This window comes from Giardia intestinalis, chromosome 3, assembly GCF_000002435.2.
Source record: "Giardia intestinalis strain WB C6 chromosome 3, whole genome shotgun sequence".
Lineage (NCBI taxonomy): Eukaryota > Fornicata > Diplomonadida > Hexamitidae > Giardia > Giardia duodenalis.
In genome coordinates, this window is record NC_051858.1 from 1,220,511 (window position 1) to 1,244,463 (window position 23,953).

A 23,953-nucleotide genomic window follows, 5' to 3' on the forward strand; every position below is an offset into this window, starting at 1 on the left:
TCACTACAGGCTCGATGTGGTGCAGGATCAACCCTAAGTATCATACCTTGCTCCTCATTATAGTGATGATGACCACGGGAACCCTCAACACCGTTTCCAGGAAGATTTCATACCAAATGGAGGGTAAGAACATCGAGGGTCAACAAGAGCCATATAACAAAGCGTGGATAACGACTTTCTTCATGTTCGTTGGCGAAAGTATCTGTTTGGCCATCTTTTACATAAAACGATGCCTTGTTAAGCGAAATGTTTCTATGACGTCTCTCGATATGACTGCTAATGAGGTGACTGAATACGAGCAGGAAAACATTACGATCCTCAATGACATTACGCACACGTCTGTCTACACAGAGGCAGCTGAGCCTCCGCAGGACACTCAAACGACAGTGACAAATTTGAGGAAGCCTGTAACAGGGTCGTTACCCTATTGGAAATTCGTGTTTGCGACGGCTTGTTTCGCTATTCTAGATCTTGTGCAGACAACGGCCTTCAATATAGCCATGGTATATGTGCCGGCGTCTGCGGCCCAGATTCTCCGAGGATTCGCCATAGTCTTCTGTTTGGTTCTCGCGATCCCCTTGCTGAAGAGGAAGCCGAAAATGTGGGAGATTATGGGGGTTTGCTTTGCGTTTCTTGGGCTAGCTCTGGTCGGTATTGCCACTACCATCCAGGAGCAGAACCTAGGAGAGTATGGAAGCACATTTACGACTATTATGGGTGTTTTCCTTGTAATTTCTGGCCAGCTTTTTTCTGCGACGCAGTTCCTCATGGAGGAGAAGATTCTCAAGAGTCAGGACATAGACCCCCTAATGGTTGTCGGCTGGGAGGGTGTCTGTGGCGTGATTCTGTCGCTGTGCGTTGCGTGCCCGCTGGCACACGTGATACCTGGCAGCGACCACGGGAGCCTGGAGAACTATGCTAACTCGTGGTATATGTCCTTCGTCAACGGGAGCATCATAGCCATGAACATCCTGTATGTGTTGTCCATTCTCTTCTTCAACTGGTCTGGGCTGACTGTCGGGAAGTCCCTTACGTCGACCCATCGGTCTCTGTTCGACAATTTGAGATCGCTGTTGATATGGGTCATCATGGTCATAATATACTATTCGACGAGGCACTACAATCGCCCGTACGGGGAGCCCCTCACCCTCTACTCACTTCTGGAGCTGTTTGGATTTGGGGTAATGATCTTGGGCGTCATGATTCACAACGACGTCCGTGGGTTTGGCGCGAAGGCTACGTGCAGAGATGAGCGAAAGACAAAATATAAATCCTTTAAGTAATGACAATTGATAGAATTATTACAGGGTGGCTGTTGACCTAAGTTATAGTTCTGTCCTTTAAGCTTGTTGTTTTTAGAGATACTTATGAACCTGGGTATCAGTTAATCAATAAGTGAATGTTGAAGGATAGAATCGTCAGTAGCCTTTTTTCTAAAATTCGTCGGTATCCAGGCATCATTCACACACACGGTACTTCCTTATGCTGAGCTCTGTTTTTCTTCCAGCATATTACACCGGTACTACAGATGTCATCAACGGACTAGAAAGTCTCGCTGCGCAGAGAACTTGCAGCAAGCCTCGAAGGAGGCACTCCATACGCAGTTATAGAGCAGCTTCTATAGACCCAGCTGAAGTAGAACAAGAATGTCCACCACCATTGCCGCCGCCACTGCCTAGGCCAAACACAATTTTAGATTTTATTCATTCACCTTTACGGCCTATAGAGGCTAGTTCACAAAAGCAGAGGCGCAGCGTTAGTGAACACCCTGCTCGCCACCATGGTGTCCGCCCCCCTATCTTAGATGCATCCATTTCTCAGCCACCCCAGATCCTGGAGTCTCTTCCTAAGAGCCGGTCCTTCAGCGAAGAGCCTGGCCCTCCCGAGAAGCCTCGCTACCCAAAGGCAAGGATTTCTGCAGACAGGCTAGATAGGCTCTACAGGACATACAGCAGAAGGTTCACTACGAAGATAGCAAACCAGAAACGGGCCACCAGTGTAAACAGTTGGTCTCAGAAGAAGGCCGAGAAAGATAGAGAAACGCTCGATGCAATAACCAGAATAGAAAGCACACCGTGTATGTTCGGTAGCCCACAGGACCTCGATTCTCTAGCTGTGCAGAAGGCTGAGGTCGTCAGGGCCATAAGTTCCCACAAGGGGAAGAAGCTGACAGAGTCCGCCGCTTCTCTTGCCGGGGATAAAAGTTTACACTGCCGCAAGTCGTACCTGGGAAAGTATTACTCGCTTCGTTACCTCGACAGGATTGCTGAGTGTGAAGCAGACAAGGCCATCATTGCAAACGCAAAGAAGGTTGCTGCGGATGTGGGGCTTGCAGACAACTCCAGCACAAAGCTATGGGCTAAGATAACCCTGGATGAAGATGAAGGAGGATACAACATCAGCATACGCGCACCCCTCGATTTCCTCTTTGAAAAGTCCCCTGTCCACGACACACTCCAGACCATATACGAGACAGCATCTGAGCGGAATATGTACACATAATCACTGCTTTCAGACTTGATCTGATTGCCTGAGCCGTGCCTGGACCTCCTCTAGACAATTGTCCATCTTCTCCACCCGCTCAATGTCACGCCCGACATCTAGAGCGTGTCCCAGACAGTTCCTCTTTAAATGCCTATACTGGTGATACAACAGGTCATGACTGTTCGGGAAGTAGAACCTGCGGATAAACGTGTACATCACATCAGGGAGGAGAGCGGCAAACACCACAGAAGAGACGGTCACCCAAAAGTGCAGGGTGTGGCTAGCGAATGACATCGTATTCAGGAGTGTCTCGGTGATTATGGTCGTGTAGTTGGTCAGCAGAAGCAGGATAACAAATACTGTGACGGTGAAGATCAGGGCTATGAGAGTCGCCCACGACCAGTACTTTGTTTGGAGGCATATTTTTATCGTGACAATAAAGATCAGCTCATTGAGCAAGTAGTAACCAAACAGCGTTAGATCTATATTATGCCCATTCATCTCCGTCACATTATAACTAATAGCAAAACGAGTCAGAAAGTACATGCATAGAGAGTGATAGAACGCAATCAGAATGCGCAAGCCGATGCTCTTGATGTTAGTTTCTGGCTTTTTCTCAAACACAGAGTAAACCCGGGGATGCACCTCTAGAACGCGGTCCTTGATGTCGTGCTCCGTGAGTGCGTAGATGAAGATTGGAAAGAACGTGAGAACTATATTATACATGGTCACCATCATGTCGTTGAACAGGATCTGGCTTGTGAAAAGACATTGACCACTGAACAAGCCGTTAACAAAGACCAGGATCAAATTCTTGTAAATGCAGTACTCAATGAGCTCGCTGTTTCGCAGATGGGTGTAGTGGCCGTGCACGAAGAGCAGCCGGCGGAGATACTTAAACTCCGGCAGAGAGAAGTCGGACGAGTTAGACGCATGCAGGCCCTCGTTGCCCGCAATCCCCACCCCAATGTTCGCTGACTTAATCATCGGGCAGTCGTTCGCCCCGTCCCCGATGGCCAGTGTTGTTATGTACTTATCCCTGTTCCGGGTCATTGTTACTATTAACGCCTTTTCTTCTGGAGACAATCGGCAGCATACAACAGCCGTGGAGTGCATCGTTACGCTTAAGAGGAAATCGTGTAAATTATTCATGTAGATCAGCTTGAACACGTCGCTGTCAATCACGGTCGTGAACGGCACGGTTGTCTTGTACTCCTTCTTTTTCCGATAAAGCTCTGTGAATGAAAAGGCGTCCTTGAGCTGCCTCCCAAACTTGGTAAACTTCTGCTTAACGCTAGACACGTCTGAGGTTGGCTGTTGTGCTCCTGAGGGCTTCCTATCTTGAGGATGCTCAGATGTATCATAAGTGTTGTACTCTGCAGCGTCTTCGACCCTACGATGTATCAATTTGCGCCGTTCCTTTATGACCGTCGGAGACACCCTCTTCTCAAATGCGTCAAGGAGCGTTATTAGTGCCAGTAGCTTGTTCTTTGTAGGGCTCTTTTCCAGCTTTTCAAGCACGAACTCAGATATGGGAGGGGCTACAACTTCGCCTTGCTTCAGCTTTTCCTCCATCAGAGTGACTTCTTCGTGTGTCAGATATAACCACTCAGACTCTGCCGGGGCAAGGTTGCTGCTTCGAGCGATGTTAACTGCTGTCTGGGTCTTGTCACCCGTAAGCATCCACACCTTAATGCCTGCACTCAATAGAGTCGCTAACGTCTCCGGAACCATATCTGCTAGGCGGTCCTCGATGGCAGAGGCCGCAAGGAAAGTCAGGTCTCGCTCGAGTCTCTTAGTATGAGAGATGTATTCAGGGTCACTGTCCGGCTTAATAGATACCTCCCTCCATGTCTTGAGAAAGTTATCTAAAAAGCCTGGGGAAAGCTCCCGAACCGCCCACACGAGAGTCCGGAGGCCCTCGCACGAAAAGTTGTCAATTGCCGCCTTAATTGGGGGTAGATTCATGGGGTTCTCCCCCAGGATGGGCTTACAGTATGGCAAGAGGAACGAATCTGCTCCCTTGCTCAACAAAAACGGATTTCCCGGAACGGTGCAGAGCTGAATGGGCGTAAAGAAAACGCGGCGCTTAGATCTGCTATATGAAAAGCGAGGGAAGCACACTACATCCTTCGGGTCAGGTGTAGGACAGGGTGATCCATTGACCAAATAAGGAGCGATCATTGACGTAAAGTGCTCGGATGGCTCGATGCCTTCCTCACAAAGGACTATTGACATGCGTTTCCGAGCAGAAGTGAAGGGCACCACAACTGGAAATGTGTAGGTAACAGGGACACTCACTTGTCGGGGGGCCACAGAGTCCTCGTTCAGTGAGAAGCTGTAATTATACCGAACATATTCTGCCTCACGACCTGTAATAACAAGACGAAAAGCTGCAGCAGCCTTTGCAAACGCGATTTCATCAGGCGATTCCCCTTGATAAACAAGAGTGCCACCCTTGTCACTAACGATTATTGTGTTGCAAAGGGCGAGGGCATATGTCATAAGATCACTGACGTGATTCTTCTCCTCTTTGGCCTCTAGAACTAGGGTGGAATGACTGATAGTACACAGTTCAAGCTTTCCTGCTGCAATAACTGTATCGTACACACACTGGACTCCATCGAAGAGAGTATAGAATGAGTGGAATATCATCTCGTTACTCGTCAGCGTCCCTGTCTTGTCACTGAAAATAATGTCCACCTCAGCTAGGTCTTCGATCAGTGCAGACGCCTTGACGACACAATGGACCTTAGCTGGAGGCAGCGGGTCGTAGGCACGCTTGTCAAGCTGAGGGAGAAGCTCGGCTTTCCGTAACCGCGTGTCCATCTCTATAAAGATACCTTGAACCAACCGCACAAGCTCCAATGAAACAAAGAGCGACATGGGTAGGGCATATGAAAATAGAACAGCATACGACATCCCTCGCATCAGGAAGGTGCCGAACTTCTTTGTGTTTGGGAAGCCTGCATAAGGATACCTGGTCAGATAGTCGCCGTTCGTTGCTGCTGCTATTGCCCCACAGATGATAACCCCCGCTACAAGAAAGAGTATTTCCAAGAGGAGAACCCTATCTAATCTCTTCTGCACATGGCTTAGCTTCAAGGGAGGCTTTGTTTGGTTCATCATGAGACGTGTGTCATAGGCAGTGTAAATTACGGCTCCAACAGCCAACTCTGTATTTTGCAGCTTCATGCCTTTGAGCAAGGTGTTATCAGTGTTGAAGTGAAGAAGCTTGTGGGTGTTATCGGTAGTGTAATTGGGGCCAGCAGCAAGATTTGTAAGTGGAAAGGCTGATACCAAATCAAGGGTCTCCGTTAAGGGAAGCTCTCCGTTTGCTCTATCACACGCTTGTGCAACAGACGCAGCAAAGCCAGTCCGTGGCGTTGTGGTTATTGAAGACCGTGTTGCCATATCTCGACCTGCTTGGTCTACTGGACTATCTCTGCTAGCTTTGCTGCTGATGCTAGTTACTCTAGGGACAACAGAGTCAAGCTTATCAATGCTAAATCCGTGGGAGCTGGTTAGGTCCTTGGCAACTTCAGTGGGCTCTGATGAAGTCACTGCGAGATCTAAATCGATAGCCAACGAGCCGGCGCAACCGCTGGTTGGCTTCACAAAAGTATGCGAGGAATTTCCAACAGATGCATCATTCAGAATGGAGTCGCCATCCTCGCTGTTCTCAGCTATATTGCTGATACCAGCAGTTGATAACAGGTTATCGGCACGAACGCCAAGGGGCCCTGTTCCTGGTACAGTATCCTGAGCAGATGGACTTGACGGTTGATAGGAGGGATAGCGTGCAGAGACGTACACAGCAGAAAAGGGAGACGCCATTGATTTGAGATTTCCAGGTGTCTTGTTGACACCCGAGTAACCTCCCGCAACCGCAGGAGGTGGTGCATAAAGTGCCATGGATTTGATCGCCAGCCGCGCGGCAAAGTCGTTTGCTGTGCCTGCTCGTGCACCGGGGTCGTGAAAGCCTATGCCATACGGAGACCAATGATAGCTGACCTTCCCCGTGAACAAGGTCAGATTAGAATTAGGTGGATACGCGGTTATACGCCCCCACAGTGTCCTGAGAAATGACAGAAGCTCCAATTCATTGTTGTATGGACTAAGGTGCGTGAGGATAACATTTCTGGGTTTCAGATTACTCTCTCCATCCAAGCTTGCAGTGTTAACCATGGCAGTCTTTGTCTGAGAGCTGGAGATCATAAGAAGACAGTCTGCAGGCACCTCATCGCCGTCCCTAATGATGACCAGGTCTCCCTGTGAAATTTTCGAAGCCGGCAGGGACAGAACCTCTCCCTTTCGAACTATCTTGTAGACCTTGCTATTCGAGATTTTGTCTGACCTTGACCGTCCAATGTCCTCAATGATTTCTCGCACGGCAGATATCACAAGAATAAATATGACTGGTGTTATCAGTGTACCGAATCCCACAATTGCCAGCCCAGGAATGGAGTTACAAAGTAAAACCGTAAGGAAGAAAATATTGTTAGGCCGTTGGTACTGTTCAATTAAAAACTTGAAGATAAAATTATACCAGGTGTACTTGCATGTGCTGATATGGTTTGTTTTAGCGATGCCTTCATCAAAGAAGTTAAACAGGATTGCATTTTGCTTGTCTCCAGAAGCACTCGATGTCCTCTTTGAACTGCGCTTGCAGCACAATGAGTTACATTTGCAGCACTTCGGTCGCGCCATCTAGTGCTATCTTCGTTAATAAACCGGTCGATACAAGTAATTAGGACACGAGGCCGAGAAAATTTTAAGATCTTTTTACGATTTTTTAAAATTAAAAGTGATGTTGATCTAATTATTGTTACAACACACTGGACGGTGCAGTTTATGCAATGATTAAGGAGATCCGTGTACTAGTAAGTGCAATCTAATATCAATTTACCTATAATTGTCTTCTTCATATCCACATCTTGGCACTTGTGCTCTTTATTAGACTGAGGGCGTCTCTATCAGGTCTATAGTTATCTCTTGTCTGGCCCTGAGCATCTTAGCTTCACATCCAAGTAGTCGAATTTAACTAGACGTTTAGTTTTCGATATGCGATGTACACAACGCAGATCCTTCTGTTCGGGGATCAAAGAGTCATGAGAAAACCACAATCGGATCCGCTAAATCTCTCTATTGACCGGTTTGACGGACTTTTTGTCACAGGCAAAATACACATTATCTGTTGGCCTTAAGAGATTGAGCTAGGACAAATGAAACAGCTGAAATTGCTGGACGACACTGAAAGAGGATATCTTGCAGCTGTATTGAGTGCTTCTCTTTAACTGCTTATATAATTAGAAGTAAACAATGACAATCACTAGCTGGTCACTACTGAATTGTAGCCCCGTTGGAAGTAAAGCAGTAAGCCGAGCATTGAGCACAGTATCAAAAACTTTTGCAAATTTCATCAAATGACCATTTTTAGCGGCCCCCGTGGCTTGTTTGCGTGCTACTGTCTTGTCGCCGAGTCTTCAGAGTCCCCTAAACGTTGTTATATTGGGTTTACGAACAATCCTTTGCGCAGAATCCGGCAGCACAATAGAAAGATTGCCGGAGGTGCTCGGAAGACGTCTCGCTATGGCCCATGGCGAATGGTCCTATTTGTTGGAGGATTTTCTACCAAAGTATCGGCCCTAAAGTTTGAGTATATCTGGACGTACCCTACTCGTAGCAGGTATGTGAACTGTATCTCTGCTACCTCACAGAAGTTACGCTTAGCATGCCCCCGAAGCATTTCAACGGCACTCGACGTCCTGGTCACGCTTTTAATCCATCCTCCCTTTTCTCTTCAGCCTCTCTACGTCGTACTTCTGGACGCTGAGGGTAATAGAGTTAAGTCCCAACTAGAACAGCACTCTGTCCCCGTATTTGTTAGCACTATGGAGGCTTTGCAAATAGAGCCGGGGGTGCGAGCACCGAGCGACATTATATATGCCCAATGTACTTCATCGAACGGGACAACCGACACAACGTTCACCGATGTCTGTCCTATATGCCAAGACGGAGTATCTCCATCCAACGTCCAATGCATGCAGTGCAGTGCGCGTTTTTGTATCACCTGTGCTGGAAAGCTCTTCACAAGGCGAAATACTTTGATACCTTGTTTCGGAAAGTGTCCAATATGTAAGAGAGAGTTTCAGTGGAAGGAAATGCTCAGAAAGCGGGCGGAAGAGCTTGTTGCCGGACGTAAATCAGTACCTCATAAGACCCAAGCTGTTGATGGACAATCAAGCCTATCTCAGAACTCCTCCTATGATGATTATGACACCATCAGCTTACTATCTTCATCATCTGAGCCAGAAAAGGATGATATTTCGAGAGACGAAAGCGGAACCGTTGCCAGCGTTCAGCCCGTATCCTCTGTGGCTCTAAGTGACTCTAGCAGATCACCAGCCACAACGTCCCCCACTAAGCCTCTTGCCATAGACCCTCTTCTCTCCTCACCTCGTCCCTGTGCCCTTCCATCTGATGTCATAAGTATCACAGATTGATTTAGTTCAGAAAAATCGGAGATGGGTGACACTCTCGGACTGGCTCTCGGGCGTGTGGGACGCTTCTTGTCACAACATTACTGGAACTTTGAGGCCCTAGCTGGGCTGACCGCTGATGGCCGTCCGCTAGAGCACGCCTTATCTTGCTTTTACGAAACCATGAATGGTGCTGTATCTAGGTCTATCTCCGTGGACTATAAAGACAACTATGGCCCTTTACCATGGGAAGGCATCTATAGCTTAGCAGACGGCTCTGCACTAGAGGACGTTTATGGCATCACAGGTCCGGATCAAGTTATTGATTCTAGAGCCGAGCTAAGCCTTTATCATCGGTATCTCAAGAATGGGGATGAAGAGGAAAGTCGAGCCTTGTATGCAGACGCTGGGGCCAAGTTCTTTCATGCGTGGAAGCGTTTTAACAAGCTCTCGTCGCCAACGATGACACCAGCAGGAATCCCTGGGATTTCCGACGTTCGCATCAATTTCCATAAGACAGAAAGGTTTGCAACAGACTTCGCTGCACCAAACTCAACGTCTCCTTTTGCGCTTGAGCTTCCTAGAGCAAATTTGAGTCAATCAGAGGTCCCCTCAGATTACTTCAACGAGGCATCTACCACGGGGAATACGCACGCTATCCTATCGTCTATTTATGATATTGCTATGAAACAGTTGGAAAAGTGTGATAGGCTGGACTGTTTGGTCCTGTTCTTGGCATCGGATACTCACTGGGGAACTGTCCTCACAGATATCCTGGATGAGATCTTGCCAGAAGTGCCGCGCACATCAGCTTTACTCTATGATATCATCGATTATAAGTCTCCAAATGAGCCGTCACCCCTTGTTTGTCCGAATCCTCTTCTGGCTTCTAAACGCAGAAAATGCTCTCAGATGTCACTGTGGCACAACATAGCTGACCGTCTAAGCTCATATGCCCTACTACCTCTTTCATATGCAAGCATCAGCAACTATTTTCGGAATGCATGCGCATCCGAAGTGGACATAGAGACACCAGGTGCTGCTGAAAATGGGCTACGGGGTAATAGGCAGGCATGTTTAACTGATGCTAGTGCTGTTATGTCCTTGGCCGTTCATAGTTTTGTGCGTCAGGCTCGGACACACACGTATCGGCTCAGTAATGTGGTGGACGGACTTGTCCCAGTTTCTTATGGTAATATCTTGGCAACCGGTTTGAATATTTCTCTCACTGGGGGCTTCTATGAGCACACACTAGATCTCAGTGGGTTGGTAGCTGCTTATCTCCAAAGCCCGATAGACTCCTCTTTCGCTGCTGCGCGGAGCTTCTGCATAGACCCTCTGGATCTCAGCGCAAAACCACGTGGGTGGGTAAACTCCTACGTCAAGCAGTATGCCGAGCTCTTCCGACAGCCCATTATACGAAATAGTCGCGGTCTTCTATTGAGAGGGCCTGTTCTTCAACTTCCAGACGCCTTTCCCCACATTTTCACTCAGCGCTGTGGACTCTCATACAGAACAGAGCTGCCGATAGCAGTGGAACTACGCAACACGCCGTACTATTATGCAAATCTGTGTGCCACTGAGAAGTTAATACAAGGGAGATCATCTTTTCGTGACGATAACTTGGAGCTAGAGGATACTCTTCAGTACCTCTGTGTCCTGAAGGATGTTTATAAACCATCGAGACACCTTGCTGGAATACAGATAAGCGACGACCGCAGCGGTAGTGAGCAATAGCCGCCACATCAATCACCTAGACATTTACACTGGTGCCCCCAAAACGACTCACACGAACACTAGGATCCTCGGGCCTTCTCAGCGGCCATGGCGTCCCTCAGCTGCGTGAAATGTTTCACAGCAAACTCGTAGATATTACTCGGTTGTTCCCGGAGGACCTCGCGGCAGAGATCCATGAGCAGGCCCGGGAACTCCGGCGGATACTTCGCGTTTTGCACGAATTGGGACATGTTGTTCTGCTAATTTTGTGCAAAAATAGCACGCATTTAGTAAATTTCCACAAATTCGCTTCTTGTGCACGTTGAGTAAAGGTGTAGCTGGAAAACGTGTTGCCCGGGTATGGACACTGCAAGACCTGCCAGCAAGAGCTATCGCCCCAGGGAACGAGACACAGGCTCCGGCCTGCATCTTGCTAGAGGGCTTGCGTCGCAGGCTGTCAAAAAAATATGATAGAATTGACTTTAAAATACTTTGTTGGTTTTCCATAAGATTACGCTGCTCTTTCACAATATCCACCTCGAAAGCCAGGATCGCACAAGCAGCGGTTGTCGCGGCACACACCATTTCCAGAGCAAACAACACCGTTGTCTGAATTGGTGACGCATGTGATGGCGGTGCAAACGCCATCTAACATCACTGCGTTGTGGTTGCACTCGCATTCAAATCCACCGGTTCCTTCTACACAGTGGCCATGACCCCCACAAACCCTTCTTTGGCCGTCGTTATACTCAGAGACACACTGCCTCGGGTAGCACGCCGTCGACGCATAGAGCTCTCCCTCTGGGCATTTATAATCTTCACAGTACTGTCCGAGGTATCCGCTGTCGCAGACACACTTACCATCGAAGCACTGCCCATGGTTCGTGCACTCAACCATGGTTGTGATTGGGTTCAGGCAGTTCCTATGGACACATTTGCTTGTGTCAAGAAGCTCGTAATCGTCATCGCACATGCAGTAGTCAATATACTCATTGGTTGAGAGCTTATTCCTTTGACAGACCCCGTGGCTGCTGCAGGTCTCTGGCATGTCTTCTTGCATGTCCGAGACACAAGTTAAAGGAACGCACTCACCAGTGGGGGTGGCTACAGAGTAGGTGCTGCACAGATCACAGTGCTTTCCGCTGTATTGATAGTTGCAGCTGCACATACCAGTGAGATAGTCGCAAGTCCCGTGACCAGAGCATAACACTGGTTCGCCTATAGGGCTATAGTCAGTGATGCAGCTTTTCGGGACACAATACCCGTTGTGTGAAACATATGCTTTGTTGCAGGTACAGCCCCATATACCGTCGGTATTTGTACAAGTACCATGGGGGCAAACCTGTCCCAGCACAATGCACTGGAGAGGAGTACACTCCGTTCCTCCTATGAGGGCGAAGCCTTGATCGCACACACAGTGGTCTACAACGCATGAGCCACCCCCGGAGCAAACGTCACCAGAGCTAGAGATGCACAGTTGATTGACGCACTCTCCACCTTTAGATACATATCCTTCTTCACACTGCTGTATCTCGTACTGGCATAGACTTCCTTCATAGCCTTCATCGCACACGCAGCCTTTCCTTTTACATGTTCCATGCCCCATGCAGACGGTGTAGTTTCCTTCCTCACCGCTGAGGCATGTCTTGGGAATGCATGCATTGCCGATGTTTTTCATCTTTGGCAAGCACAGACAAAATGCTTTTGTAGCCTTTGTGGCGGGGATGCATATGCCGTGGCCACCACACGCAGTGGGCTCTCCCATTATGTCACTAACGCACTCATTGGGTATGCAGTGAGCCCCAATGAGAGTAGATTTGGCAGAGCACTCTTCACACAGTTTTCCTGCATATGATTCAAGGCACTGGCAGTACGGCTCGTCATCAAGCCCGTACATGCATACACCATTACCGCTGCACACCTTCCCATCCGATATACAGTCTGGAGGCACACAGTTATGCCCCATAGCTATATACCCATCTTCACAAGTACATGTAAATGGAGCAGTTGCTGAGCATTCTCCGTGGCGTCCACAGTAGTATCTTGTTGCTCTATTGACACAATCTTCTGGCTGGCAGCCTTGCTCCGATAAGGCGTATCCTCTGTCACAGTGACACTTGGACCCGATGCAGTCTCCCCTGCCAGAGCAGACTGTTCCACTAAAGACACAGTCCTCTGGATAGCAATTTTCACCGACGGCGACCCTACCCTCGGGGCAGACAAGCGCAGAGACCACTGTTATAAAGCCTATCAAAAGCATTTTTCTTTGCACAGCTGGATGGGCGGCACATACCAACTATTTTGACAGAAGAGATTTACATATTAGTGGTTTTACGTGCTAGTGGCGCGTCCCTCCAGTGACTTGCCCATCTCGAGCATCAGTCTGTGAGCTCGGTCCCTGCACTTCTTGAGCTCCAGTAAATCAATCAATTTGCGCTTCGCAAGGTCATCGGCATCCGCCAGAAAATCGGAGCTTTGGGTAACCAATCGGTTTCCCTTCTCCACGATATCTTTGGACAAGAGATCCTTGTGCTCCCGGAGCGCCTCCTTCAAACCAGCAATGAGACCACCTAGCTCCTTACTGTATTCAAAGATCTCACGCTCGCGTTTATCTGCCTCCTTGTTCTCCGCAGCAGCCTTAAGCATCTCATTGATAGCATCCTGGGATAAAGAGGCATTGTTAATCTTTATTGACTGTTGGACACCCGTGTCCTGGTCGACTGCCTTGACATGAATCAGCCCATTCTCGTCTACCTCAAAGCTAATATCTATCTTGAGAGAACCGCGCGGGCCTGGTGGAAGATTGTCCAGCTCGAATTCCCCTAAGTAATGGTTCTGTGACGCAATCTCGCGCTCTCCTTGAAAGACCTTAATCTTGACCGATCGCTGATTGTCCTCTGATGTGGTGAATGTCTGTGTTTTCCTTGTAGGAATGGTTGCATTGCGCTTGATGATGGGGGAAAAGATACCACCCAGCGTTTCTAAACCCAGAGAAAGCGGGGCTACATCCAGGAGTAGGATGCTATTAACCTCGTGATTAAGAATTGCACCCTGCACAGCTGCACCTAGAGACACTGATTCGTCGGGGTTCATCGTTGTAAGCCCTTTTTGCTTAAAGAATTCGCTCACCTTTCTCTGTAGTGCCAGGCTCCTGGTGGTTCCACCAACGTAAAGAATCTTAGAGATGTCTCTTGGTGTCAAATCAGCGTCTGTCAGGGCTTGTTTGCACGGTGGGATGAGCCTAGCAACAAGAGGGGCTGTCAACAATTCGAACTGATCACGTGTAATGACCTTCTTGTAGCTCTTTCCGTCATAAAATCCGGGAAGAATGATTTCGGTGCTGACCTTTTCTGAGAATTGCTTCTTAGCTGTTTCTGCGCTCAGCTTTAAAGTGTACATCATGACAGGGTCTGCCCGGATAGCATCCATGATGGCTGCCTTCATGGACTTGGTGTCTGGGGCTCCTCGTGCAAATGTCTCAGCTATATCTCCGATAAGATACTCGACAAATCCGTTGTCCCAATCATCTCCTCCAAGAAACCCGTCCCCCGCCGTTGCAATGACACTGTACACGCCATCCCCGGAGCACTCCATGATGGAGATGTCGTACGTCCCACCTCCGGCGTCTATAACGACGAAGATTTCGTTCTCTTTGATCTTATTACTGCTGGAATTATAGTTGTAGAGCAGTGCAGCTGCGGTTGGCTCAGACAAAACCCGGATAACATCCAGATTGGCCAACTGTCCAGCCAACTCCGTTGCTCTCCGCTGATCGTTATTGAAATATGCAGGACAAGTAATGACAGCATGCGGCTTGTCCTCTATCTCGAGCCCCGACCGCTGCTGTACTTGTGACTTGATATACTTCAAGATTTCTGAACCCACCTCAATAGGGCTGACCGACTTGTGAAGGTTTGGAACGTTGATCATGGCTTCTCCATTGGGTCCCTGTACTATGTCATAGGAGACATGCTTTGCAGCACGCTTTACTTCTGCATCTGTGAAGCGCCTACCAATAAGTCTCTTACTGGCATTAATTGTATTCTTCACGTTAGTTAGAGCCTGCCGCTCTGCCTCTGCTCCAACCAAGGGGGTGTCGCGGGCCTCCAGGGGCAGGTAACCCACTACAGAGGGAACCGTTCGAGAACCGTCGAGCATGGGAAGGACGGTCGGCACGCCACTGACCATGGTAGAGACGCACGAGTTCGTTGTCCCCAGATCAAAGCCGAGGCACTTTACGTGCCGCTTAAGCATGGTCCGCAATTTACATTTACAAAGAAGCTTTTTCCACTTCTGGGTGGAGCGGAAAACACCCGAACAAGACGGATACTACGCATAGAATAATTATGCAATGCAACTCACAAGAACACTCATAAGAACTTAGGTTGATACAGCGAGGTGATAGCCTGTTGTTCCTGAACCGCTTCGTATGTATCACCTTGAATCTCAACCATCTCGCCGCTGTTGTTGATGTTCTCGGGGAAGTGCTTTGTGCGTGCCAATATTCTTTCAGAAAAGCCGCACTTTCCACGATCGCTCTTTAGCACTCCCATGAAGAAGGCGACAATGACCAGCGCAATGCCAAAGAAGGTGCAAGAAAGCATTCCTGTCTGTATGCCGCGCTTCAGTCCATACCTTGGATCACTACTACTGCTGGAGGCCGTGATGGTTGATTGAACGGTGACAGCCAGAGCTATACCAATGGAGTGCCCCAAGTTGGTCATGATGGAGTTCAGAGACCCTATTGTTGGGGCATACTTCGTGGGGGTGTTGGCCAGTGACGCAGTCTGAATAGAAATGAGCAGAGCGATAAAACTAATTATGCAGATAGTCCCCATAACAACGACAAGGGCCACGTGCTCATCTAAGAAGATAGCCTCGATGCACATGGCGACGAGGTAGGTCAGTCCAAAGATTATGATTATGACGCGTGCCACGATCTTCTTGTTTGCAAAGGTAAAGAGGGGGGAAAACACGATACTGAGGACGCCACCAATGGCTGAGAAAAGGCCGTTTTCAATAGACTTACGCTCATAGTACCGAACGATGATATATGGGAAGAAAAAGCGTTCTCCAAAGTAAAGCGACGCAGCCATGAGCATAGCAATGAGGTTCTTGATGACCGAGGGGTTGAACGCAGACTTCATATAGAGAGGGCACTTGCTCCACCTTGTGTTCCAGAAGAAGAAGACAACGAAGACACCTACCCCAAACAATAGAGACAGGGTCCCTGCATACCAAGGCATGCCCTCAGAGATAGATGTGAGCCCAAAGATGATCAGGGTGACCGCAGTGATGATAAAGATCGCCCCAATCCAGTCTATCTTCGCAGCCCTGTTACCCTTGATCCGAAGGCAGAGGAAGATGCTGTAGGTGGCGTGGAGCATGGAAAACAGCCCGATTATGGTCATCATGTACGTCCACTCACTCTTCTCAGCAATTACACTAGAGACCAGCGACGAGAAGATGGTCCCGATGGGCGTTGCAGCGCTATTTACCGTAAGGACGATGGGCAGCGTCGCCTTGCTGGTCATCATATAAGCCATAGGATTGCCAAGGGGTAAGAGCAGCGCAAGTCCGAAGGATGCCAGGAGCCGGCAGATGATCACCGCAGCAAGGCTAGTGGGGAAGAAGGTAATAAGAAACGTAAACAGGCCAAAGGTATATGAGCTTGCAATGTAAACGTAGCTAATGCCGAATTTCTCAGCCAGCTTGGGTGCAAGGCAGCCGAAGCCGCAGCAGATGAGCAGCTCGGAATGGATGACCCACTGGACAACAGAGGTTTCAACCCCCAACTTATTAGAGATGAGCGGAAGGTTTACCGCAAAGCACACGGCCTCCATGGCGTAGATTAGCTGACCAGGTGCAACGATCAGCCCAGCGATCCAAGCGGGAGTGCCTCCGAGCTTACTCTTTTTGCAGAAGGACTTGGGGGGATTCTGTGCCAAGGCTGCTGCCTTCATAGCTGCCGGGTCAGGCCCGGTCTCCTGTTGAGGATGAGGCATGGTGTACGAGGGCTGGCCTTGAAACGCTCCTCCCCCCTGGGGGGCAACTTTGCTACGGGAGAATATCTCATCGGATCCGAGGATGCCGTCGCCTTCACGCGTGAGCGGATCTGCCATGCGCACCTAGTTTTTTGTTTTTTTGACGAAGATTAAATGTAAGAAGACGACAGTCTGAAACATTACGATGATGCGCGCATGCACAGACACCTGCGCGACCTTTTCCACAGGTTGACACACTCGTAAGAAAGGTGCCTGCTGGCTCATATATTTACACAAAGGAGTTATATGCCCTCCTGAAGACCCGCAGCTCTTCTGCAGGAAGCTCCGCGACAAGTCGCTGGATCTGCAGGAGCACGTTTGCCATCTGGTCCTCTCGAAGATTGCACTTTTCAGCCATGGCCTTGAGGAGGCGTTCGCGGAGCTCCTCGTCTGTCATGGTTAGTGGGCACGGGGAATCTTCAGAAGCTTTTGCAGGCAGAGGTGAGTGGGTCTGGGCCTGAATCTGTCCGTAGCTGATGTCAGGGAGTATGTTTGCACCTGGAACGAGAAGATCCTGGTGGACATAATCCGAAGGCAACTTGTCCTCCTCTGCGCTCAACAGCCTCTCTATGTACTCTCTGGTGTTCATCCTTTTAAAAAAGGTACTGCTGTCGTCCTCTTTTTTTGCTCTTAAAGGATGACAACCCATGGTTACGCAGACAGAGCTACTCATTCCTCGTGTTCCTCCCGCAAGAGTGAATTTAGGAAGAAGCCGGGGATAACTCCTCTTCCAGGATTTCTTCCTACTTCCGCAGAATCTATCAGACTAGCCCTAAGCCTCTCGCTGCATGGAATGCCACATGATCGGGTGTTCGGAGTGTACAAGGAGGGCTACTATACTCTTATCAACACATACCTCTGGGATATATCTCGATTTAACCAGCTTATAGACGCTTTCAGTGAGTATTTGGTAGTGACACCAATCTCTCTGGAAAGCTTTTCCACCGGCCTGGTCTCGTTTATTAAGGTATCGGATGCTTTTTGCACCTTATTAGATTTTGTAATCCTGAGTGATAATCAGGAGCTTCGCGATAGTATCTGTGCACTTTATAAAGAAAAGTGCGCACAGCAGGATTCGAACCTCTATCCGTACGAACTGCATGTCAAAGAGATTTCTCAGCGATACATCGCTTGCATCGACTCAGAGCTGCACGAGGGTCTTACTAAGCAGAAGAATCGTTATAGGATCGCATACACCCGCTTATTGGAGATGTATTCTGAGGACATAGCGGCCGTTAACCGGATTCTTGGTAATGTTGGGGCACAGTTTATCAGCGACAGGAATATCTTAGGATCAGCCGGTCTTTTCCCTACCATTCTGACCTCTCGTCTGCTGTCATTCATCAAAACTTCTTTTCCACACAATGCTGACCTTGCTCCTAGCCCAGTAGCCATGCCACCTGTCCTAGACTTCCGCTCCTTTGACACAGGGTTTCCAGACTTCAGCAGCCGATCACCTGTCGTGCGCGTAAAGTCTATTCAGCAAGGACACGAATACAGTGCCAGAAGCTCTACATCCTACACTGCACGAAGGAGTTATGCAGATAACAAGAGCCAGCCCCTCTATCAAGATCCAATCCAGCAAAAACCTAGTTTATTCAACATTCGGGCAGAGCTATTGAACCTTATGTCGGCAACAGAGACCCAAGTGCACACCGATCACCGGCAGCAGCAACATATCACTCAGCGTTCCTCGGCTGCTGGCTTTTTCATCAGAGATGGAGCGGGCTTTGAAACGCAGCATATAAATGGGAAATCAAGCATAGTAGAGGGACAAGGGATAGATGTGGGGTTGCAAACAGAGACAGAGATAAGCCTTGGAGCTGCCGATGCAGGCGTCTGGACAGTGCCCATTGATACCAGTGATCAGCTTGTCAGTACAGACACGCAGCTACAGGTAGATACACAGACACAAGTGGAGCTGGAGAAGCAGCGAGAGGTGGAGATACAAACAGAAGCAGACGCAACGGTTATGCACTCTCTGAGTGAGCTGCATACTGCACTACAGAACAAGCTCGGATTTGATGATTCTATCACTTTGGCATACACTCTTCTAGAACACCTTCTAGAGCAAGTACATGAGGCCAAAGAACAGAACGTGTCTGACAGCAATTCAGAGACAGGAGCAGAGGATGCAGCAACACAAACCATAACTAGTAGTCAAGATGCTCTACAGGCAGAAACCTGTGGGACCAATACGGTAGTAACGAATATGAATTTGCACACAAGAACGTCGACAACTGGACCCCTTCAATCAAACACAGAGCTTTTGACTCCTGCAATACACGAGGAGAAGCCATCGGAGAATCAGTGGATAGCACATGACCCGGAGCAAGAGGAGACACCACTTGGGAATGACCATCTCTGGAAGCAAGTATTCGATCCTTACTTGGCACGAGTTTCATTTGCCCAGTGCCTCTCACAAGAAATTTCAGATGGAGAGAACTCTCTGCAACCTATTTTTGACACATGTGATCAATCATCTCTGATCATGTCTGCAGACGGAGTTGTTGGGGCGGCAATCTTTTCAGTTTCAAGGTCTTTTCCAGAGTTTATATATGATACGTTGACGAGTAACAGCTCAGAGTTTTATACATCTCAGTCTCAGCTCCAAACAATGGCTCAGATGGAAGAGGGTCATCCAAGGTACTGTGAGGCCGAACACATGTCAGCTGAATTGTCGGTAAATATGCAGCTTAAGCATGCTCCTCAAGCATGTAAAGAACATAGCTACGAAATACGCTACAACAACCTCTTGAGCAAGTACACATCAATGGAAGAGCAGTCCCTCAAACGGACTTTAGAGGCCGAGGAGTTACAAGCAAAAGTGGATGCGTTGACAGAGGAGATAGAATCATTGCGAGTAGAGCTACAGAGAGTGAGAGATAGATACGCAGTCGATTGTCTAAACAATTATGGGATGATAGTGCAAGGGTCAATAAGCGAGAACGAGGATTTGTCCAAGGATAGGTACTTAGCACGTGGAAAGTTAGAAGGGGAAGTAATTGCTCAGACAGCAACCCAACAGGAAAAGGGGCACCAATTGCCGAAGCAGGTGACAGAGAGTGCTGCCCTCTTCTTAACCGCTGACCTACTAGAATCTAAACAATCAATAGATCATGAAGTTTGCAGCAGTACAGCAGAAAGGATTGTGTGCTCTGTTATCAGAAATGATGTCGTTGCGGGGGTTCAAGACGAGGATGCGCTAGCAGAGAGCGCTATTACAATGCAGCCACAGGACAAGGCTGAACGTGACACATTAGAAAGAGAAAGGGGTCTGCTGGCTATGCAAGAAAATACATTTCTCTTGCAGCAACTCGATGTTCTAGAACGACAAGAACAGACCCTTCTTGCTAAGCTTAATCAGGTGTCAGAAGAGAGCCAAGCCAAGACCAAATTGAATAAGAACATACAAAGCATGCTATCGACTATCAGCCTGACTGTGAGTACCCAGTTGAGCGACATGGAGCAGCTGAATACTCTTGTTGACAGTATAGAAACGAGTGCCTTTTCATTGCGGCCAGAAATAAAGAAGCTCCATTCTTATCTTGCCAATACAGCCAGTGTGTCATCTCATCGGTCTTCTTCTGCCTCCTTTATTGACTGCCTGGATGACTAGTTTTTACAAAATTCAAAGTTGCATGGCAGAGACGTATAATCTTCAGCCAGGACCTCCTCGTGTTCTTATTGGGAACTGGGTGGAAGAAAAGGCGTTCTGGGACGCCAAGAAAGCTTACCAGCAACGCCTAGCCAACGGCGAGGAAATCCTTGAGCCCGCGTGCCAGACTCTCGAGCTGCAAGCAGGGTCCCTCTTTCTGGACCAGGAGTTTTGCACGACTAATAATGACTACGGAGACTTTACGCAGAGCAATAAGCCTGTGTACGGTAAGCCGCAGGTAGCGCCCACAAGTGTTGCTGCGGCACAGTTGGCGGCGGCCAAGAAAGAGGAGACCTGCGCACTGCTCGACCAGACAAAGGCACACGATATATTTGGTACCAGCGGAAAGCCTCTGGCTTCTAATGACGACATGCTTTCAGTGACACGCTCAACCTACTACAAAGATGAGCTGGATCCCAGGCCCAGGCTGCCCCTCTTTGAGGAGCACATCAAACTCTACAACACCAGCCGGCGCAAGTGCGATGGGTCTGGGCCCGTCTGTCAGTAAAGTGAACTACTATGTGCGGTTTACTCGTTAGAGAGATGCGTTCATATCATCATCCTCCTCGAGTGGCTCGTCTTCAAGCTGCTCCTCATCAGGTAGTAGTTCATCGTTGCTGTCCCCTTCGTCCAAGGGCCCGTCATCCAGAGGCTCATTCTGATCATCTTCTGCAAGACCTTCCAATGCATCCGGGATCGCTGCATCATTGTCTTCCTCAGCTACCGGTTCTTCTTGTTCAGGTACATCCATTGGGTCATTGGGATCATCGTGGTCCTGGTCTTCGTCTGGAAACTCTTCACCAAGGTCAGGATTCTCGTCATCAGGAGCGTCTTCGTTAAGCTCTTCTTCAGCCTCATTGGGATTGTCATCGTCGAGCGGCTCTTCCTCAACCAGTTGCTCTTCATCGGGAACTTCTTCTAATTGTTTTTCAAGTGCCTCCTCTGGCGCCTCTTCCAACATCTCTTCCGGCATTTCGTCTGGCATCGTTTTCAGTGCTTCTTCTGGTTCTTCTTCTAGGGGCTCTTCTAGTATCTCCTCTGGTTGTTCTTCTAAGGGCTCCTCAGCACATTCCTCGGTAGGCTGCTGGTTGGCGGATTCGTGCGACCCCGACTGTTCCGCTTCCATATGTTCTTCAGGGGTCTCATCGACCAACTGTTCATCTTCAACTTGCTCAACCAGCTCGTTGCTAGGATCTCTGTCCTCAACTTTGGAGGATGGGGAGGACAGGTTTTCAAGTGCCTTGTTGGGCGCTTCTTCGGAGTGCTTGCTTTCTTCGAGTTCTTCATCAGCCCGTTCTTCTGGAGCTTCATCTTTAACCGATGCTTCATCATGCTCTTGCTCATCCTCTTGCATATCCTTATTGCTCGACGAGTCTGCATGTGGGCCTTTATGAGAATAGTGTTCTTGTGCGTCTTCTGGATCCTCTAGAACTCCTCCATCACCTTGAGTGTCTGAAGACTGTTCCTCTTTGGGAGCTTCTTTGAGCGCCGCTGGATGCTCATATTCCTGAATCGGTTCGTTGAGGGTTAGGACTTGTTGGTCATTGTCGTGCTCAGCATGATCTTCGACTGGTTCGTCAATGGATGGCTCTTCTAGTTTGTCTGGAGATAGAGGGTCTTGCAAGTGTTCTGGGGCCACCTCCCCTAACACCTCTCTAGGAGACTCTTCCTCCATCTCAATTTCTGCAGGGGCTTCTTGCTCATTTTGATCATCATCATGGTGGTTTGACTCTTCAATAGGTTCTTCTTCAAGTGGCCTGTCAGGCGCCATATTATGATCCTCTTCATGGATAGGCTCCTCGAGAGTCATCAGGTGCTCTTCGTCATGAATAGGTTCCTCCACGTTAGGCTCAAACTCTCTGACCATCCTGGTTTGTGGAGAATTTCCTTCGATCTCGATCTCTTCCATATGAGGGGCATCTTCTGCTTCAGGTACAGGCTCCTCAACTGGTCCGCGTGCAGATAGCTGATGATCTTGCTCATTCATGAAGTCTGAGGAAGCAGAGTGGTCAGGAGCTGCCAGTGGGGCAGACACGGGCTCCTCAACCGGCCGTTTGTCTTGCTTATCATCTGGTAGGGGAGAATCAGAGTGTAAAGGCGCATAGCTAATAGTGGACACCCTTGGCTCTGCAGCCACAACATCCAAGTCGCGAGGATGAAGCTTGCCCTCTGCAACAGCAGCCTCATAAGGCTCCTCATTGACCTTAGTATCCTGCTCAGCAGCAGGCTGTGCCTTTGTGCTACGAAGCTGGGAGTCTGAAAGAGATCCCTCCAGCGTCTTCATGTGAGACTCCAGCTCAAAAACCCTCGACTTGAGCTGCTTATTCTCGAGGACAATCGATTCCATGTCTGTCTGGAGCGTTGATATCTTATTCTTCAGACTCGAAATTACCGTGAGTAGCTCCTGTTTTACTGTCTCTGCTGCAGCTCCGTCGACAACCATGGAGGCCCCAAGGGATCTGGTGGTATCCTCATACTGACCACCGCCTTCAACGTGTATGCCGAGTGCGTTGCGGAGGCTCATAGTACTAAATCGGTACGTATCAAGATATATCGTCTTGTGCGTACCACAGCCAGAAACTATATAGCAAAAGTCCTGCTCAAAGATGAGGGACGAGAGACACCTGCCCTCGGATGGTGCAAGACCTGTTATGGTCACCGAGTGCCACTTGTTCTCCTGAAGATCAAAGAGCCAAAGATCGGCGTAGAGCTTTCCTGCGTCGACGCCACCAAATAGCAGGAGGTAGTTGTTCCTGAATACAGCAACCGTGTGGTCACTGCGCATCTTGAAGAGTGACAGCCTGTGCCATTGATCAGAACTGGCGAGATATTCAAAGATAACCATGTTAGAAGACGTCTTCTGTGAGTATTGACTGCCGCCAATGAGCACTACTCGATTCTGTACATATGTCAACGAAAAGCGGCGCAGAGGATACGGCAGGTTGGCCGCCTTGATAATTGAATTTGATCGCAGATCGATTAGGTATGCGTCTGCCAGCACGGTCGAGCTTGGCGTTGCGCTGACGGTACCAGGTTGATTCGTTGCTGGCGTAACTGTCACTCCACCACACACAAGAAACTGGGCCTCATTGACTTGGCAAAGATTGTACCCGTTGCGTGCAGGAACGCTGACCCCAGTTAAGTTAAGATGCACAGCGTTTAATTCATCTGGGTCAAGAAGGTAGAATTGCAGATCACGAGATAGCTGATGGCCACGTTGATAGGTTATTGAAATGAGAATAAGATTGTTGAAAGGGGTGAGGCGCAGACCAGATAGTGCGGAGGTGTCTATCATGGAGCGAATGGGCCGCTCAGTGATCTTGACTTCTTCATGCGTGGGTTCAAGGAGCAAGAGCTTAATGCTCGAAGCGGTTCCTTCGCGATAGAGCTTAATGCCATAGTGATGGTCTCCGATACTGACCACCTGCGAAGAAAGTAGGTGGTTTGTGAGATTGCGCTTGACCTTGGAGAAAAGGACTCGCATGAGCGCCACTAATTCTGCTTTTTGGCTTCAGAGGTTGCCATTTCAAAATAAATTGCAATTAAAATGAACTTTACAACACTTTTAA

General features: G+C 48.8%; 13 protein-coding genes across 13 annotated transcripts; 6 read left to right on the plus strand and 7 right to left on the minus strand.

Annotated features, from left to right (window-relative positions):
* Positions 1 to 14: 14 nt before the first annotated feature.
* Positions 15 to 1,283, plus strand: GL50803_00113793 (EamA-like transporter family protein; the record flags this gene model as incomplete). The annotated part of the gene is made up of 1 exon (XM_001710031.1): positions 15 to 1,283. One exon carries the CDS (start codon positions 15 to 17, stop codon positions 1,281 to 1,283), a length of 1,269 nt encoding a protein of 422 aa, XP_001710083.1.
* A 199-nt stretch (positions 1,284 to 1,482) lies between these two features.
* GL50803_00102688 (uncharacterized protein) lies at positions 1,483 to 2,502 on the plus strand (the record flags this gene model as incomplete). The annotated part of the gene is made up of 1 exon (XM_001710032.1): positions 1,483 to 2,502. The coding sequence occupies one exon, from the start codon at positions 1,483 to 1,485 to the stop codon at positions 2,500 to 2,502; it is 1,020 nt and encodes a 339-aa protein (XP_001710084.1).
* A 9-nt stretch (positions 2,503 to 2,511) lies between these two features.
* GL50803_0010019 (putative Phospholipid-transporting ATPase IA) lies at positions 2,512 to 7,194 on the minus strand (the record flags this gene model as incomplete). Its single annotated transcript, XM_001710033.1, has 1 exon — positions 2,512 to 7,194. One exon carries the CDS (start codon positions 7,192 to 7,194, stop codon positions 2,512 to 2,514), a length of 4,683 nt encoding a protein of 1,560 aa, XP_001710085.1.
* Positions 7,195 to 7,910: 716 nt separating this feature from the next.
* On the plus strand, positions 7,911 to 8,990 carry GL50803_0016475 (putative Structure-specific endonuclease subunit SLX1; the record flags this gene model as incomplete). Its single annotated transcript, XM_001710036.1, has 1 exon — positions 7,911 to 8,990. The coding sequence occupies one exon, from the start codon at positions 7,911 to 7,913 to the stop codon at positions 8,988 to 8,990; it is 1,080 nt and encodes a 359-aa protein (XP_001710088.1).
* A 21-nt stretch (positions 8,991 to 9,011) lies between these two features.
* GL50803_0016476 (uncharacterized protein) lies at positions 9,012 to 10,703 on the plus strand (the record flags this gene model as incomplete). Its single annotated transcript, XM_038045869.1, has 1 exon — positions 9,012 to 10,703. The coding sequence occupies one exon, from the start codon at positions 9,012 to 9,014 to the stop codon at positions 10,701 to 10,703; it is 1,692 nt and encodes a 563-aa protein (XP_037901851.1).
* Positions 10,704 to 10,762: 59 nt separating this feature from the next.
* On the minus strand, positions 10,763 to 10,933 carry GL50803_00113788 (Regulatory subunit of type II PKA R-subunit; the record flags this gene model as incomplete). Its single annotated transcript, XM_001710037.1, has 1 exon — positions 10,763 to 10,933. The coding sequence occupies one exon, from the start codon at positions 10,931 to 10,933 to the stop codon at positions 10,763 to 10,765; it is 171 nt and encodes a 56-aa protein (XP_001710089.1).
* A 260-nt stretch (positions 10,934 to 11,193) lies between these two features.
* On the minus strand, positions 11,194 to 12,942 carry GL50803_0016477 (Tenascin-like protein; the record flags this gene model as incomplete). The annotated part of the gene is made up of 1 exon (XM_001710038.1): positions 11,194 to 12,942. One exon carries the CDS (start codon positions 12,940 to 12,942, stop codon positions 11,194 to 11,196), a length of 1,749 nt encoding a protein of 582 aa, XP_001710090.1.
* Positions 12,943 to 13,013: 71 nt separating this feature from the next.
* GL50803_0014581 (Chaperone protein DnaK HSP70) lies at positions 13,014 to 14,936 on the minus strand (the record flags this gene model as incomplete). The annotated part of the gene is made up of 1 exon (XM_001710040.1): positions 13,014 to 14,936. The coding sequence occupies one exon, from the start codon at positions 14,934 to 14,936 to the stop codon at positions 13,014 to 13,016; it is 1,923 nt and encodes a 640-aa protein (XP_001710092.1).
* A 116-nt stretch (positions 14,937 to 15,052) lies between these two features.
* GL50803_0040224 (Transporter, MFS superfamily protein) lies at positions 15,053 to 16,804 on the minus strand (the record flags this gene model as incomplete). Its single annotated transcript, XM_001710041.2, has 1 exon — positions 15,053 to 16,804. One exon carries the CDS (start codon positions 16,802 to 16,804, stop codon positions 15,053 to 15,055), a length of 1,752 nt encoding a protein of 583 aa, XP_001710093.2.
* A 151-nt stretch (positions 16,805 to 16,955) lies between these two features.
* Positions 16,956 to 17,315, minus strand: GL50803_0019378 (uncharacterized protein; the record flags this gene model as incomplete). The annotated part of the gene is made up of 1 exon (XM_001710043.2): positions 16,956 to 17,315. The coding sequence occupies one exon, from the start codon at positions 17,313 to 17,315 to the stop codon at positions 16,956 to 16,958; it is 360 nt and encodes a 119-aa protein (XP_001710095.2).
* Positions 17,316 to 17,363: 48 nt separating this feature from the next.
* Positions 17,364 to 20,345, plus strand: GL50803_007906 (uncharacterized protein; the record flags this gene model as incomplete). Its single annotated transcript, XM_001710044.1, has 1 exon — positions 17,364 to 20,345. The coding sequence occupies one exon, from the start codon at positions 17,364 to 17,366 to the stop codon at positions 20,343 to 20,345; it is 2,982 nt and encodes a 993-aa protein (XP_001710096.1).
* Positions 20,346 to 20,367: 22 nt separating this feature from the next.
* GL50803_0014583 (uncharacterized protein) lies at positions 20,368 to 20,892 on the plus strand (the record flags this gene model as incomplete). Its single annotated transcript, XM_001710045.2, has 1 exon — positions 20,368 to 20,892. One exon carries the CDS (start codon positions 20,368 to 20,370, stop codon positions 20,890 to 20,892), a length of 525 nt encoding a protein of 174 aa, XP_001710097.2.
* Positions 20,893 to 20,919: 27 nt separating this feature from the next.
* On the minus strand, positions 20,920 to 23,868 carry GL50803_0014584 (Kelch repeat-containing protein; the record flags this gene model as incomplete). Its single annotated transcript, XM_001710047.1, has 1 exon — positions 20,920 to 23,868. The coding sequence occupies one exon, from the start codon at positions 23,866 to 23,868 to the stop codon at positions 20,920 to 20,922; it is 2,949 nt and encodes a 982-aa protein (XP_001710099.1).
* Between the last annotated feature and the right edge of the window lie 85 nt (positions 23,869 to 23,953).